Source organism: Rhinoderma darwinii, unplaced genomic scaffold (assembly GCF_050947455.1).
Source record: "Rhinoderma darwinii isolate aRhiDar2 unplaced genomic scaffold, aRhiDar2.hap1 Scaffold_600, whole genome shotgun sequence".
In the NCBI taxonomy this organism is placed as follows: Eukaryota; Metazoa; Chordata; class Amphibia; order Anura; family Rhinodermatidae; genus Rhinoderma; species Rhinoderma darwinii.
In genome coordinates this window covers 1-13,548 of record NW_027464155.1, presented here as the reverse complement: position 1 = coordinate 13,548, position 13,548 = coordinate 1, and the positions used below count along the sequence as shown (strand labels likewise).

Sequence of the window (13,548 nt, the reverse complement as noted above, 5' to 3'; positions counted from 1 at the left end):
ATGAGGTATAGTTATGGGGTGCAGGGATGAGGTATAGTTACGGGGTGCAGTGATGAGGTATAGTTACGGGGTGCAGTGATGAGGTATAGTTACGGGGAGCAGTGATGAGGTATAGTTACGGGGAGCAGTGATGAGGTATAGTTACGGGGTGCAGTGATGCGGTATAGTTACGGGGTGCAGGGATGAGGTATAGTTATGGGGTGCAGTGATGAGGTATAGTTATGGAGAGCAGTGATGAGGTATAGTTACGGGGTGCAGTGATGAGGTATAGTTATGGGGTGCAGGGATGAGGTATAGTTATGGGGTGCAGGGATGAGGTATAGTTATGGGGTGCAGGGATGAGGTATAGTTATGGGGAGCAGTGATGAGGTATAGTTATGGGGTGCAGTGATGAGGTATAGTTATGGAGAGCAGTGATGAGGTATAGTTACGGGGTGCAGTGATGAGGTATAGTTATGGGGTGCAGGGATGAGGTATAGTTATGGGGTGCAGTGATGAGGTATAGTTATGGAGAGCAGTGATGAGGTATAGTTACGGGGTGCAGGGATGAGGTATAGTTACGGGGTGCAGGGATGAGGTATAGTTATGGGGAGCAGTGATGAGGTATAGTTATGGGGAGCAGTGATGAGGTATAGTTATGGGGAGCAGTGATGAGGTATAGTTATGGGGAGCAGGGATGAGGTATAGTTATGGGGTGCAGTGGTGAGGTATAGTTATGGGGTGCAGGGATGAGGTATAGTTACGGGGTGCAGTGATGAGGTATAGTTATGGGGTGCAGGGATGAGGTATAGTTACGGGGTGCAGTGATGAGGTGTAGTTATGGGGTGCAGTGGTGAGGTATAGTTATGGGGTGCAGGGATGAGGTATAGTTACGGGGTGCAGTGATGAGGTATAGTTATGGGGTGCAGGGATGAGGTATAGTTACGGGGTGCAGTGATGCGGTATAGTTACGGGGTGCAGTGGTGAGGTATAGTTATGGGGAGCAGTGATGCGGTATAGTTATGGGGAGCAGTGATGAGGTATAGTTATGGGGAGCAGTGATGAGGTATAGTTATGGGGTGCAGGGATGAGGTATAGTTATGGGGTGCAGGGATGAGGTATAGTTATGGGGAGCAGTGATGAGGTATAGTTATGGGGTGCAGGGATGAGGTATAGTTATGGGGAGCAGGGATGAGGTATAGTTATGGGGTGCAGGGATGAGGGGTGCAGGGATGAGGTATAGTTATGGGGTGCAGGGATGAAGGGTGCAGGGATGAGGTATAGTTATGGGGAGCAGTGATGAGGTATAGTTATGGGGTGCAGGGATGAGGTATAGTTATGGGGTGCAGGGATGAGGTATAGTTACGGGGTGCAGGGATGAGGTATAGTTATGGGGAGCAGCGATGAGGTATAGTTATGGGGTGCAGGGATGAGGTATAGTTATGGGGTGCAGGGATGAGGGGTGCAGGGATGAGGTATAGTTATGGGGTGCAGGGATGAAGGGTGCAGGGATGAGGTATAGTTATGGGGTGCAGGGATGAGGTATAGTTATGGGGTGCAGGGATGAGGTATAGTTATGGGGAGCAGGGATGAGGTATAGTTAAGGGGTGCAGGGATGAGGGGTGCAGGGATGAGGTATAGTTATGGGGTGCAGGGATGAGGTATAGTTATGGGGTGCAGGGATGAGGGGTGCAGGGATGAGGTATAGTTATGGGGTGCAGGGATGAGGTATAGTTATGGGGTGCAGGGATGAGGTATAGTTATGGGGTGCAGGGATGAGGTATAGTTATGGGGTGCAGGGATGAGGTATAGTTATGGGGTGCAGGGATGAGGTATAGTTATGGGGTGCAGGGATGAGGTATAGTTATGGGGTGCAGGGATGAGGGGGAGGTATAGTTATGGGGTGCAGGGATGAGGTATAGTTATGGGGTGCAGTGATGAGGTATAGTTATGGGGAGCAGTGATGAGGTATAGTTATGGGGAGCAGTGATGAGGTATAGTTATGGGGAGCAGTGATGAGGTATAGTTATGGGGTGCAGTGATGAGGTATAGTTATGGGGAGCAGTGATGAGGTATAGTTATGGGGTGCAGGGATGAGGTATAGTTATGGGGTGCAGGGATGAGGTATAGTTACGGGGTGCAGGGATGAGGTATAGTTATGGGGAGCAGTGATGAGGTATAGTTATGGGGTGCAGGGATGAGGTATAGTTATGGGGTGCAGGGATGAAGGGTGCAGGGATGAGGTATAGTTATGGGGTGCAGGGATGAGGTATAGTTATGGGGTGCAGGGATGAAGGGTGCAGGGATGAGGTATAGTTATGGGGTGCAGGGATGAGGTATAGTTATGGGGTGCAGGGATGAGGGGTGCAGGGATGAGGTATAGTTATGGGGTGCAGGGATGAGGTATAGTTATGGGGAGCAGGGATGAGGTATAGTTATGGGGAGCAGGGATGAGGGGTGCAGGGATGAGGTATAGTTGTGGGGTGCAGGGATGAGGGGGAGGTATAGTTATGGGGTGCAGGGATGAGGTATAGTTATGGGGAGCAGTGATGAGGTATAGTTATGGGGTGCAGTGATGAGGTATAGTTATGGGGTGCAGGGATGAGGGGTGCAGGGATGAGGTATAGTTACGGGGTGCAGGGATGAGGTATAGTTACGGGGTGCAGGGATGAGGTATAGTTATGGGGTGCAGGGATGAGGTATAGTTATGGGGTGCAGGGATGAGGTATAGTTATGGGGTGCAGGGATGAAGTATAGTTATGGGGTGCAGGGATGAGGTATAGTTATGGGGTGCAGGGATGAGGTATAGTTATGGGGTGCAGGGATGAGGTATAGTTATGGGGTGCAGGGATGAGGTATAGTTATGGGGTGCAGGGATGAGGTATAGTTATGGGGAGCAGTGGTGAGGTATAGTTATGGGGTGCAGTGGTGAGGTATAGTTATGGGGTGCAGGGATGAGGTATAGTTATGGGGAGCAGTGATGCGGTATAGTTATGGGGTGCAGTGATGAGGTGTAGTTATGGGGTGCAGGGATGAGGTATAGTTATGGGGAGCAGTGATGCGGTATAGTTACGGGGAGCAGTGATGAGGTATAGTTATGGGGAGCAGTGATGAGGTATAGTTATGGGGTGCAGTGATGAGGTATAGTTATGGGGTGCAGTGATGCGGTATAGTTATGGGGTGCAGTGATGCGGTATAGTTATGGGGAGCAGTGATGAGGTATAGTTATGGGGTGCAGGGATGAGGTATAGTTATGGGGTGCAGGGATGAAGGGTGCAGGGATGAGGTATAGTTATGGGGTGCAGGGATGAGGTATAGTTATGGGGTGCAGGGATGAGGGGTGCAGGGATGAGGTATAGTTATGGGGTGCAGGGATGAGGTATAGTTATGGGGAGCAGGGATGAGGGGTGCAGGGATGAGGTATAGTTATGGGGAGCAGTGATGAGGTAGTTATGGGGTGCAGTGATGAGGTATAGTTATGGGGTGCAGGGATGAGGGGTGCAGGGATGAGGTATAGTTATGGGGTGCAGGGATGAGGTATAGTTACGGGGAGCAGGGATGAGGGGTGCAGGGATGAGGTATAGTTATGGGGAGCAGTGGTGAGGTATAGTTATGGGGTGCAGTGGTGAGGTATAGTTATGGGGTGCAGGGATGAGGTATAGTTACGGGGTGCAGGGATGAGGTATAGTTACGGGGTGCAGAGATGAGGTATAGTTATGGGGTGCAGTGGTGAGGTATAGTTATGGGGTGCAGGGATGCGGTATAGTTACGGGGTGCAGTGATGAGGTATAGTTACGGGGTGCAGGGATGAGGTATAGTTATGGGGTGCAGTGGTGCTATATAGTTATGGGGAGCAGTGATGCGGTATAGTTATGGGGAGCAGGGATGAGGTATAGTTATGGGGTGCAGTGATGAGGTATAGTTATGGGGTGCAGTGATGCGGTATAGTTATGGGGTGCAGGGATGAGGTATAGTTATGGGGTGCAGGGATGAGGTATAGTTACGGGGAGCAGTGATGAGGTATAGTTACGGGGTGCAGTGATGAGGTATAGTTACGGGGAGCAGTGATGAGGTATAGTTATGGGGTGCAGTGATGAGGTATAGTTATGGGGTGCAGGGATGAGGTATAGTTATGGGGAGCAGTGATGCGGTATAGTTATGGGGAGCAGTGATGAGGTATAGTTATGGGGTGCAGTGATGAGGTATAGTTATGGGGTGCAGGGATGAGGGGTGCAGGGATGAGGTATAGTTATGGGGTGCAGGGATGAGGTATAGTTACGGGGAGCAGTGATGAGGTATAGTTATGGGGTGCAGTGATGAGGTATAGTTATGGGGAGCAGTGATGAGGTATAGTTATGGGGTGCAGTGATGCGGTATAGTTATGGGGTGCAGGGATGAGGGGTGCAGGGATGAGGTATAGTTATGGGGTGCAGGGATGAGGTATAGTTACGGGGAGCAGTGATGAGGTATAGTTATGGGGTGCAGTGATGAGGTATAGTTACGGGGAGCAGTGATGAGGTATAGTTATGGGGAGCAGTGATGAGGTATAGTTATGGGGTGCAGTGATGAGGTATAGTTATGGGGAGCAGTGATGAGGTATAGTTATGGGGTGCAGTGATGAGGTATAGTTATGGGGTGCAGTGATGAGGGGTGCAGGGATGAGGTATAGTTATGGGGTGCAGGGATGAGGTATAGTTACGGGGAGCAGGGATGAGGGGTGCAGGGATGAGGTATAGTTATGGGGAGCAGTGGTGAGGTATAGTTATGGGGTGCAGTGGTGAGGTATAGTTATGGGGTGCAGGGATGAGGTATAGTTACGGGGTGCAGAGATGAGGTATAGTTACGGGGTGCAGAGATGAGGTATAGTTATGGGGTGCAGTGGTGAGGTATAGTTATGGGGTGCAGGGATGAGGTATAGTTATGGGGTGCAGGGATGAGGTATAGTTATGGGGTGCAGGGATGAGGTATAGTTATGGGGTGCAGGGATGAGGTATAGTTATGGGGTGCAGGGATGAGGTATAGTTATGGGGTGCAGGGATGAGGTATAGTTATGGGGTGCAGGGATGAGGTATAGTTACGGGGTGCAGGGATGAGGTATAGTTATGGGGTGCAGTGGTGCTATATAGTTATGGGGAGCAGTGATGCGGTATAGTTATGGGGAGCAGGGATGAGGTATAGTTATGGGGTGCAGTGATGAGGTATAGTTATGGGGTGCAGTGATGCGGTATAGTTATGGGGTGCAGGGATGAGGTATAGTTATGGGGTGCAGGGATGAGGTATAGTTACGGGGAGCAGTGATGAGGTATAGTTACGGGGTGCAGTGATGAGGTATAGTTACGGGGAGCAGTGATGAGGTATAGTTATGGGGTGCAGTGATGAGGTATAGTTATGGGGTGCAGGGATGAGGTATAGTTATGGGGAGCAGTGATGCGGTATAGTTATGGGGAGCAGGGATGAGGTATAGTTATGGGGTGCAGTGATGCGGTATAGTTATGGGGTGCAGGGATGAGGGGTGCAGGGATGAGGTATAGTTATGGGGTGCAGGGATGAGGTATAGTTACGGGGAGCAGTGATGAGGTATAGTTATGGGGTGCAGTGATGAGGTATAGTTATGGGGAGCAGTGATGAGGTATAGTTATGGGGTGCAGTGATGCGGTATAGTTATGGGGTGCAGGGATGAGGGGTGCAGGGATGAGGTATAGTTATGGGGTGCAGGGATGAGGTATAGTTACGGGGAGCAGTGATGAGGTATAGTTATGGGGTGCAGTGATGAGGTATAGTTATGGGGTGCAGTGATGCGGTATAGTTATGGGGTGCAGGGATGAGGGGTGCAGGGATGAGGTATAGTTATGGGGTGCAGGGATGAGGTATAGTTACGGGGTGCAGGGATGAGGTATAGTTATGGGGTGCAGTGATGAGGTATAGTTACGGGGAGCAGTGATGAGGTATAGTTACGGGGAGCAGTGATGAGGTATAGTTATGGGGAGCAGTGATGAGGTATAGTTATGGGGAGCAGTGATGAGGTATAGTTATGGGGAGCAGTGATGAGGTATAGTTATGGGGTGCAGTGATGAGGTATAGTTATGGGGTGCAGTGATGAGGTATAGTTACGGGGTGCAGGGATGAGGTATAGTTACGGGGAGCAGTGATGAGGTATAGTTACGGGGTGCAGGGATGAGGTGTAGTTATGGGGTGCAGTGATGAGGTGTAGTTATGGGGTGCAGGGATGAGGTATAGTTATGGGGTGCAGGGATGAGGTATAGTTATGGGGTGCAGGGATGAGGTATAGTTACGGGGAGCAGTGATGCGGTATAGTTATGGGGTGCAGGGATGAGGTATAGTTATGGGGTGCAGGGATGAGGTATAGTTACGGGGAGCAGTGATGCGGTATAGTTATGGGGTGCAGGGATGAGGTATAGTTATGGGGTGCAGGGATGAGGTATAGTTATGGGGTGCAGGGATGAGGTATAGTTATGGGGTGCAGGGATGAGGTATAGTTATGGGGAGCAGTGATGAGGTATAGTTATGGGGTGCAGTGATGAGGTATAGTTATGGGGTGCAGGGATGAGGTATAGTTATGGGGTGCAGGGATGAGGGGGAGGTATAGTTATGGGGTGCAGGGATAAGGTATAGTTATGGGGTGCAGGGATGAGGTATAGTTATGGGGAGCAGGGATGAGGTATAGTTATGGGGAGCAGGGATGAGGTATAGTTATGGGGTGCAGTGATGCGGTATAGTTATGGGGAGCAGTGATGAGGTATAGTTATGGGGAGCAGTGATGAGGTATAGTTATGGGGAGCAGTGATGAGGTATAGTTATGGGGAGCAGGGATGAGGTATAGTTATGGGGAGCAGTGATGAGGTATAGTTATGGGGTGCAGGGATGAGGTATAGTTATGGGGTGCAGGGATAAGGTATAGTTATGGGGTGCAGGGATGAGGTATAGTTATGGGGAGCAGGGATGAGGTATAGTTATGGGGTGCAGGGATGAGGTATAGTTATGGGGTGCAGGGATGAGGTATAGTTATGGGGTGCAGGGATGAGGTATAGTTATGGGGTGCAGGGATGAGGTATAGTTATGGGGTGCAGGGATGAGGTATAGTTATGGGGTGCAGGGATGAGGTATAGTTATGGGGTGCAGGGATGAGGGGGAGGTATAGTTATGGGGTGCAGGGATAAGGTATAGTTATGGGGTGCAGGGATGAGGTATAGTTATGGGGAGCAGGGATGAGGTATAGTTATGGGGAGCAGGGATGAGGTATAGTTATGGGGAGCAGGGATGAGGTATAGTTATGGGGAGCAGTGATGAGGTATAGTTATGGGGAGCAGTGATGAGGTATAGTTATGGGGAGCAGGGATGAGGTATAGTTATGGGGAGCAGTGATGAGGTATAGTTATGGGGAGCAGGGATGAGGTATAGTTATGGGGAGCAGTGATGAGGTATAGTTATGGGGTGCAGTGATGAGGTATAGTTACGGGGTGCAGTGATGAGGTATAGTTATGGGGTGCAGGGATGAGGTATAGTTACGGGGTGCAGGGATGAGGTATAGTTACGGGGAGCAGTGATGAGGTATAGTTATGGGGTGCAGGGATGAGGGGGAGGTATAGCTATGGGGTGCAGTGATGAGGTATAGTTACGGGGAGCAGGGATGAGGTATAGTTACGGGGAGCAGGGATGAGGTATAGTTATGGGGTGCAGGGATGAGGTATAGTTATGGGGTGCAGGGATGAGGTATAGTTATGGGGAGCAGGGATGAGGTATAGTTATGGGGTGCAGGGATGAGGTATAGTTATGGGGTGCAGGGATGAGGTATAGTTATGGGGTGCAGGGATGAGGTATAGTTACGGGGTGCAGTGATGAGGTATAGTTATGGGGTGCAGGGATGAGGTATAGTTACGGGGAGCAGGGATGAGGTATAGTTATGGGGTGCAGTGATGAGGTATAGTTACGGGGAGCAGGGATGAGGTATAGTTACGGGGTGCAGGGATGAGGTATAGTTATGGGGTGCAGGGATGAGGTATAGTTATGGGGTGCAGGGATGAGGTATAGTTATGGGGTGCAGTGATGAGGTATAGTTACGGGGAGCAGTGATGAGGTATAGTTACGGGGTGCAGTGATGAGGTATAGTTATGGGGTGTGGTATAGTTATGGGGTGCAGTGATGAGGTATAGTTATGGGGTGCAGGGATGAGGTATAGTTATGGGGTGCAGGGATGAGGTATAGTTATGGGGTGCAGGGATGAGGTATAGTTATGGGGTGCAGGGATGAGGGGTGCAGTATAGTTATGGGGTGCAGTGATGAGGTATAGTTATGGGGTGCAGGGATGAGGTATAGTTATGGGGTGCAGGGATGAGGTATAGTTATGGGGTGCAGGGATGAGGTATAGTTATGGGGTGCAGGGATGAGGTATAGTTATGGGGTGCAGGGATGAGGTATAGTTATGGGGTGCAGGGATGAGGTATAGTTATGGGGTGCAGGGATGAGGTATAGTTATGGGGTGCAGGGATGAGGTATAGTTATGGGGTGCAGGGATGAGGTATAGTTATGGGGTGCAGGGATGAGGTATAGTTATGGGGTGCAGGGATGAGGTATAGTTATGGGGTGCAGTGGTGAGGTATAGTTATGGGGTGCAGGGATGAGGTATAGTTATGGGGTGCAGTGATGAGGTATAGTTATGGGGTGCAGTGGTGCTATATAGTTATGGGGAGCAGTGATGAGGTATAGCTATGGGGTGCAGGGATGAGGTATAGTTATGGGGTGCAGTGATGAGGTATAGTTATGGGGTGCAGGGATGAGGTATAGTTATGGGGTGCAGTGGTGAGGTATAGTTATGGGGTGCAGGGATGAGGTATAGTTATGGGGTGCAGTGATGAGGTATAGTTATGGGGTGCAGTGGTGCTATATAGTTATGGGGAGCAGTGATGAGGTATAGCTATGGGGTGCAGGGATGAGGTATAGTTATGGGGTGCAGTGATGAGGTATAGTTATGGGGTGCAGGGATGAGGTATAGTTATGGGGTGCAGGGATGAGGTATAGTTATGGGGTGCAGGGATGAGGTATAGTTATGGGGTGCAGGGATGAGGGGGGAGGTATAGTTATGGGTACGTCGGATACCAGCGGCCACTAACCTCCATGGACACCCTCCAGCCCTGCATGGCGGAGTAGCCATAGTTGAGGCTGCGGTTGCCGCCCCGGCCGGAGCTCTTGCCGGTGTTTGGCTGGGACAGATAGGCTCCCATGTCAGGACACGTGCGGCCTCTCAGCGGCTCCGGAAAATCCAGCGGAACGGAAAAGGAAGTGGCGGCAGAGACAAGAGGAGCCGGAGTATCATGTGACCGGAAGAGACTAACCCGGCCGCCATGCTGGATATGGGCAGATTGTCGGGCTCTGGGCACCTGATATCTGAGCCCGGGCGTCGAGCAGCCTCTCACCGGGACAGCAGCAGCTTACACCACACCCTAACGGGCAACCTTACACCCGAATCAGGCTCTTGTGACCTGAAATGCTCCAATAACCTAAACAAAGATGGCGATAGCGGCAAGACCATGGGGACACGTGACGTGCAACGTCATTTCCTTGGAAACGTCGCCCCTAGAGACCGCGTTCTTCACTTACACGGCGGGGGGCCTGCACCCTGACATAGAAAACGGGGGCCCAATATAATCACCCTATAATCTCACCCTATAATATCACCCCTATAATATCACCCTATAATATCATCCTATAATATCATCCTATAATATCACCCCTATAATATCACCCTATAATATCACCCTATAATATCACCCTATAATATCACCCTACAATATCATCCTATAATATCACCCTATAATATCATCCTATAATATCACCCTATAATATCATCCTATAATATCATCCTATAATATCACCCCTATAATATCACCCTATAATATCACCCTATAATATCACCCTATAATATCATCCTATAATATCACCCTATAATATCATCCCTATAATATCACCCTATAATATCACCCCTATAATATCACCCTATAATATCACCCTATAATATCACCCTATAATATCACCCTATAATATCACCCCTATAATATCATCTCTATAATATCACCCTATAATATCATTCTATAATATCATCCTATAATATCATCCCTATAATATCATCCCTATAATATCACCCTATAATATCACCCCTATAATATCACCCTATAATATCATCCCTATAATATCACCCTATAATATCACCCCTATAATATCACCCTATAATATCACCCCTATAATATCACCCTATAATATCACCTCTATAATATCATCCCTAATATCATCCTATAATATCACCCTATAATATCACCCTATAATATCACCCCTATAATATCACCCCTATAATATCACCCCTATAATATCACCCTATAATATCACCCCTATAATATCACCCTATAATATCACCCTATAATATCACCTCTATAATATCATCCCTAATATCACCCTATAATATCATCCTATAATATCACCCTATAATATCATCCTATAATATCATCCCTATAATATCACCCTATAATATCACCATATAATATCATCCTATAATATCACCATATAATATCATCCTATAATATCACCCTATAATATCATCCCTATAATATCATCACCCTATAATATCACCCTATAATATCACCCTATAATATCACCCTATAATATCATCTCTATAATATCACCCTATAATATCATTCTATAATATCACCCTATAATATCACCCTATAATATCACCCCTATAATATCATCCTATAATATCACCCTATAATATCACCCCTATAATATCATCCTATAATATCACCCTATAATATCACCCCTATAATATCATCACTATAATATCACACTATAATATCATCCCTATAATATCACCCTGTAATATCATCCTATAATATCACCCCTATAATATCACCCTATAATATCATCCTATAATATCACCCCTATAATATCATCCCTATAATATCACCTCTATAATATCACCCTATAATATCACTCTATAATATCACCTCTATAATATCACCCTATAATATCATCCTATAATATCACCCTATAATATCATCCCTATAATATCACCCTATAATATCACCCTATAATATCACCCTATAATATCACCCTATAATATCACCCTTATAATATCACCATATAATATCATCCTATAATATCATCCTATAATATCACCCTATAATATCATCCTATAATATCACCCCTATAATATCATCCTATAATATCACCCCTATAATATCACCCTATAATATCACCCTAAATATCACCCTATAATATCACCCTATAATATCACCCCTATAATATCACCCCTATAATATCACCCCTATAATATCATCCTATAATATCATCCCTATAATATCACCCTATAATATCACCCCTATAATATCATCCTATAATATCACCCCTATAATATCACCCTATAATATCACCCTATAATATCACCCTATAATATCATCCTATAATATCACCCTATAATATCACCCTATAATATCACACTATAATATCATCCTATAATATCACCCTATAATATTCACCCTATAATATCACCCTATAATATCATCACTATAATATCACACTATAATATCATCCCTATAATATCACCCTGTAATATCATCCTATAATATCACCCTATAATATCATCCCTATAATATCACCCTATAATATCACCCCTATAATATCACCCTATAATATCATCCCTATAATATCACCCTATAATATCATTCTATAATATCACCCTATAATATCACCTATATATCACCCTATAATATCATCTCTATAATATCACCCTATAATATCATTCTATAATATCACCTATAATATCATCCTATAATATCATCCCTATAATATCATCCTATATATCATCCCTATAAATATCACCCTATAATATCACACTATAATATCACCCTATAATATCATCCCTAATATCACCCTATAATATCATCCCTATAATATCACCCTATAATATCACACTATAATATCATCTATAATATCATCCTATAATATCACCCTATAATTCACCCTATAATATCACCCCTATAATATCACCCCTATAATATCACCCTATAATATCATCCCTATAATATCACCCTATAATATCATTCTATAATATCACCCTATAATATCACCCTATAATATCATCCTATAATATGACCCTATAATATCATCTCTATAAATATCACCCTATAATATCACCCCTATAATATCATCCTATAATATCATCCCTAATATCACCCTATAATATCACCCTATAATATCACCCTATAATATCATCCTATAATATCATCCTATAATATCACCCTATAATATCACCCCTATAATATCACCCTATAATATCATCCTATAATATCACCCTATAATATCATCCTATAATATCACCCTATAATATCACCCTATAATATCATCCTATAATATGACCCTATAATATCATCTCTATAATATCACCCTATAATATCACCCCTATAATATCATCCTATAATATCATCCATAATATCACCCTATAATATCATCCTATAATATCATCCTATAATATCACCCCTATAATATCACCCTATAATATCACCCTATAATATCACCCCTATAATATCACCCCTATAATATCACCCTATAATATCACCCTATAATATCACCCTATAATATCACCCTATAATATCATCCTATAATATCACCCTATAATATCATCCCTATAATATCACCCTATAATACAACCCTATAATATCACCCCTATAATATCACCCCTATAATATCATCCCTATAATATCACCCTATAATATCACCCCTATAATATCACTCTATAATATCACCCTATAATATCACCCTATAATATCATCCCTATAATATCACCCTATAATATCATCCTATAATATCACCCTATAATATCACCCTATAATATCACCCTATAATATCATCCTATAATATCACCCTATAATATCATCCTATAATATCATCCTATAATATCACCCTATAATACTACCCTATAATATCACCCCTATAATATCACCCCTATAATATCATCCCTATAATATCACCCTATAATATCACCCCTATAATATCACTCTATAATATCACCCTATAATATCATCCTATAATATCATCCTATAATATCACCCTATAATATCATCCCTATAATATCACCCCTATAATATCACCCCTATAATATCATCCCTATAATATCATCCTATAATATCACCCCTATAATATCACCCTATAATATCACCCCTATAATATCATCCTATAATATCACCCCTATAATATCATCCCTAATATCACCCTATAATATCATCCTATAATATCATCCTATAATATCATCCCTATAATATCACCCTATAATATCATCCTATAATATCATCACTATAATATCACCCTATAATATCATCCCTATAATATCACCCTATAATATCACCCCTATAATATCATCCCTATAATATCACCCTATAATATCACCCTATAATATCATCCTATAATATCACTCTATAATATCACCCTATAATATCACCCTATAATATCATCCCTATAATATCACCCTATAATATCATCCCTATAATATCACCGTATAATATCACC

The 13,548-nt window shown here is 44.5% G+C and overlaps 1 protein-coding gene across 1 annotated transcript in view; it reads right to left on the bottom strand.

Moving 5' to 3' along the window:
- The window catches only part of PPM1G (protein phosphatase, Mg2+/Mn2+ dependent 1G), a 40,409-nt gene extending 30,989 nt beyond the window's left edge, over positions 1 to 9,420 (bottom strand). The window contains exon 1 of the mRNA XM_075848980.1: positions 9,108 to 9,420. Within this exon, the coding sequence (XP_075705095.1) occupies positions 9,108 to 9,218 (111 nt within the window). The 5' untranslated portion in view covers positions 9,219 to 9,420. The remainder of the gene's footprint in view (positions 1 to 9,107) is intronic.
- Positions 9,421 to 13,548: the final 4,128 nt, after the last annotated feature.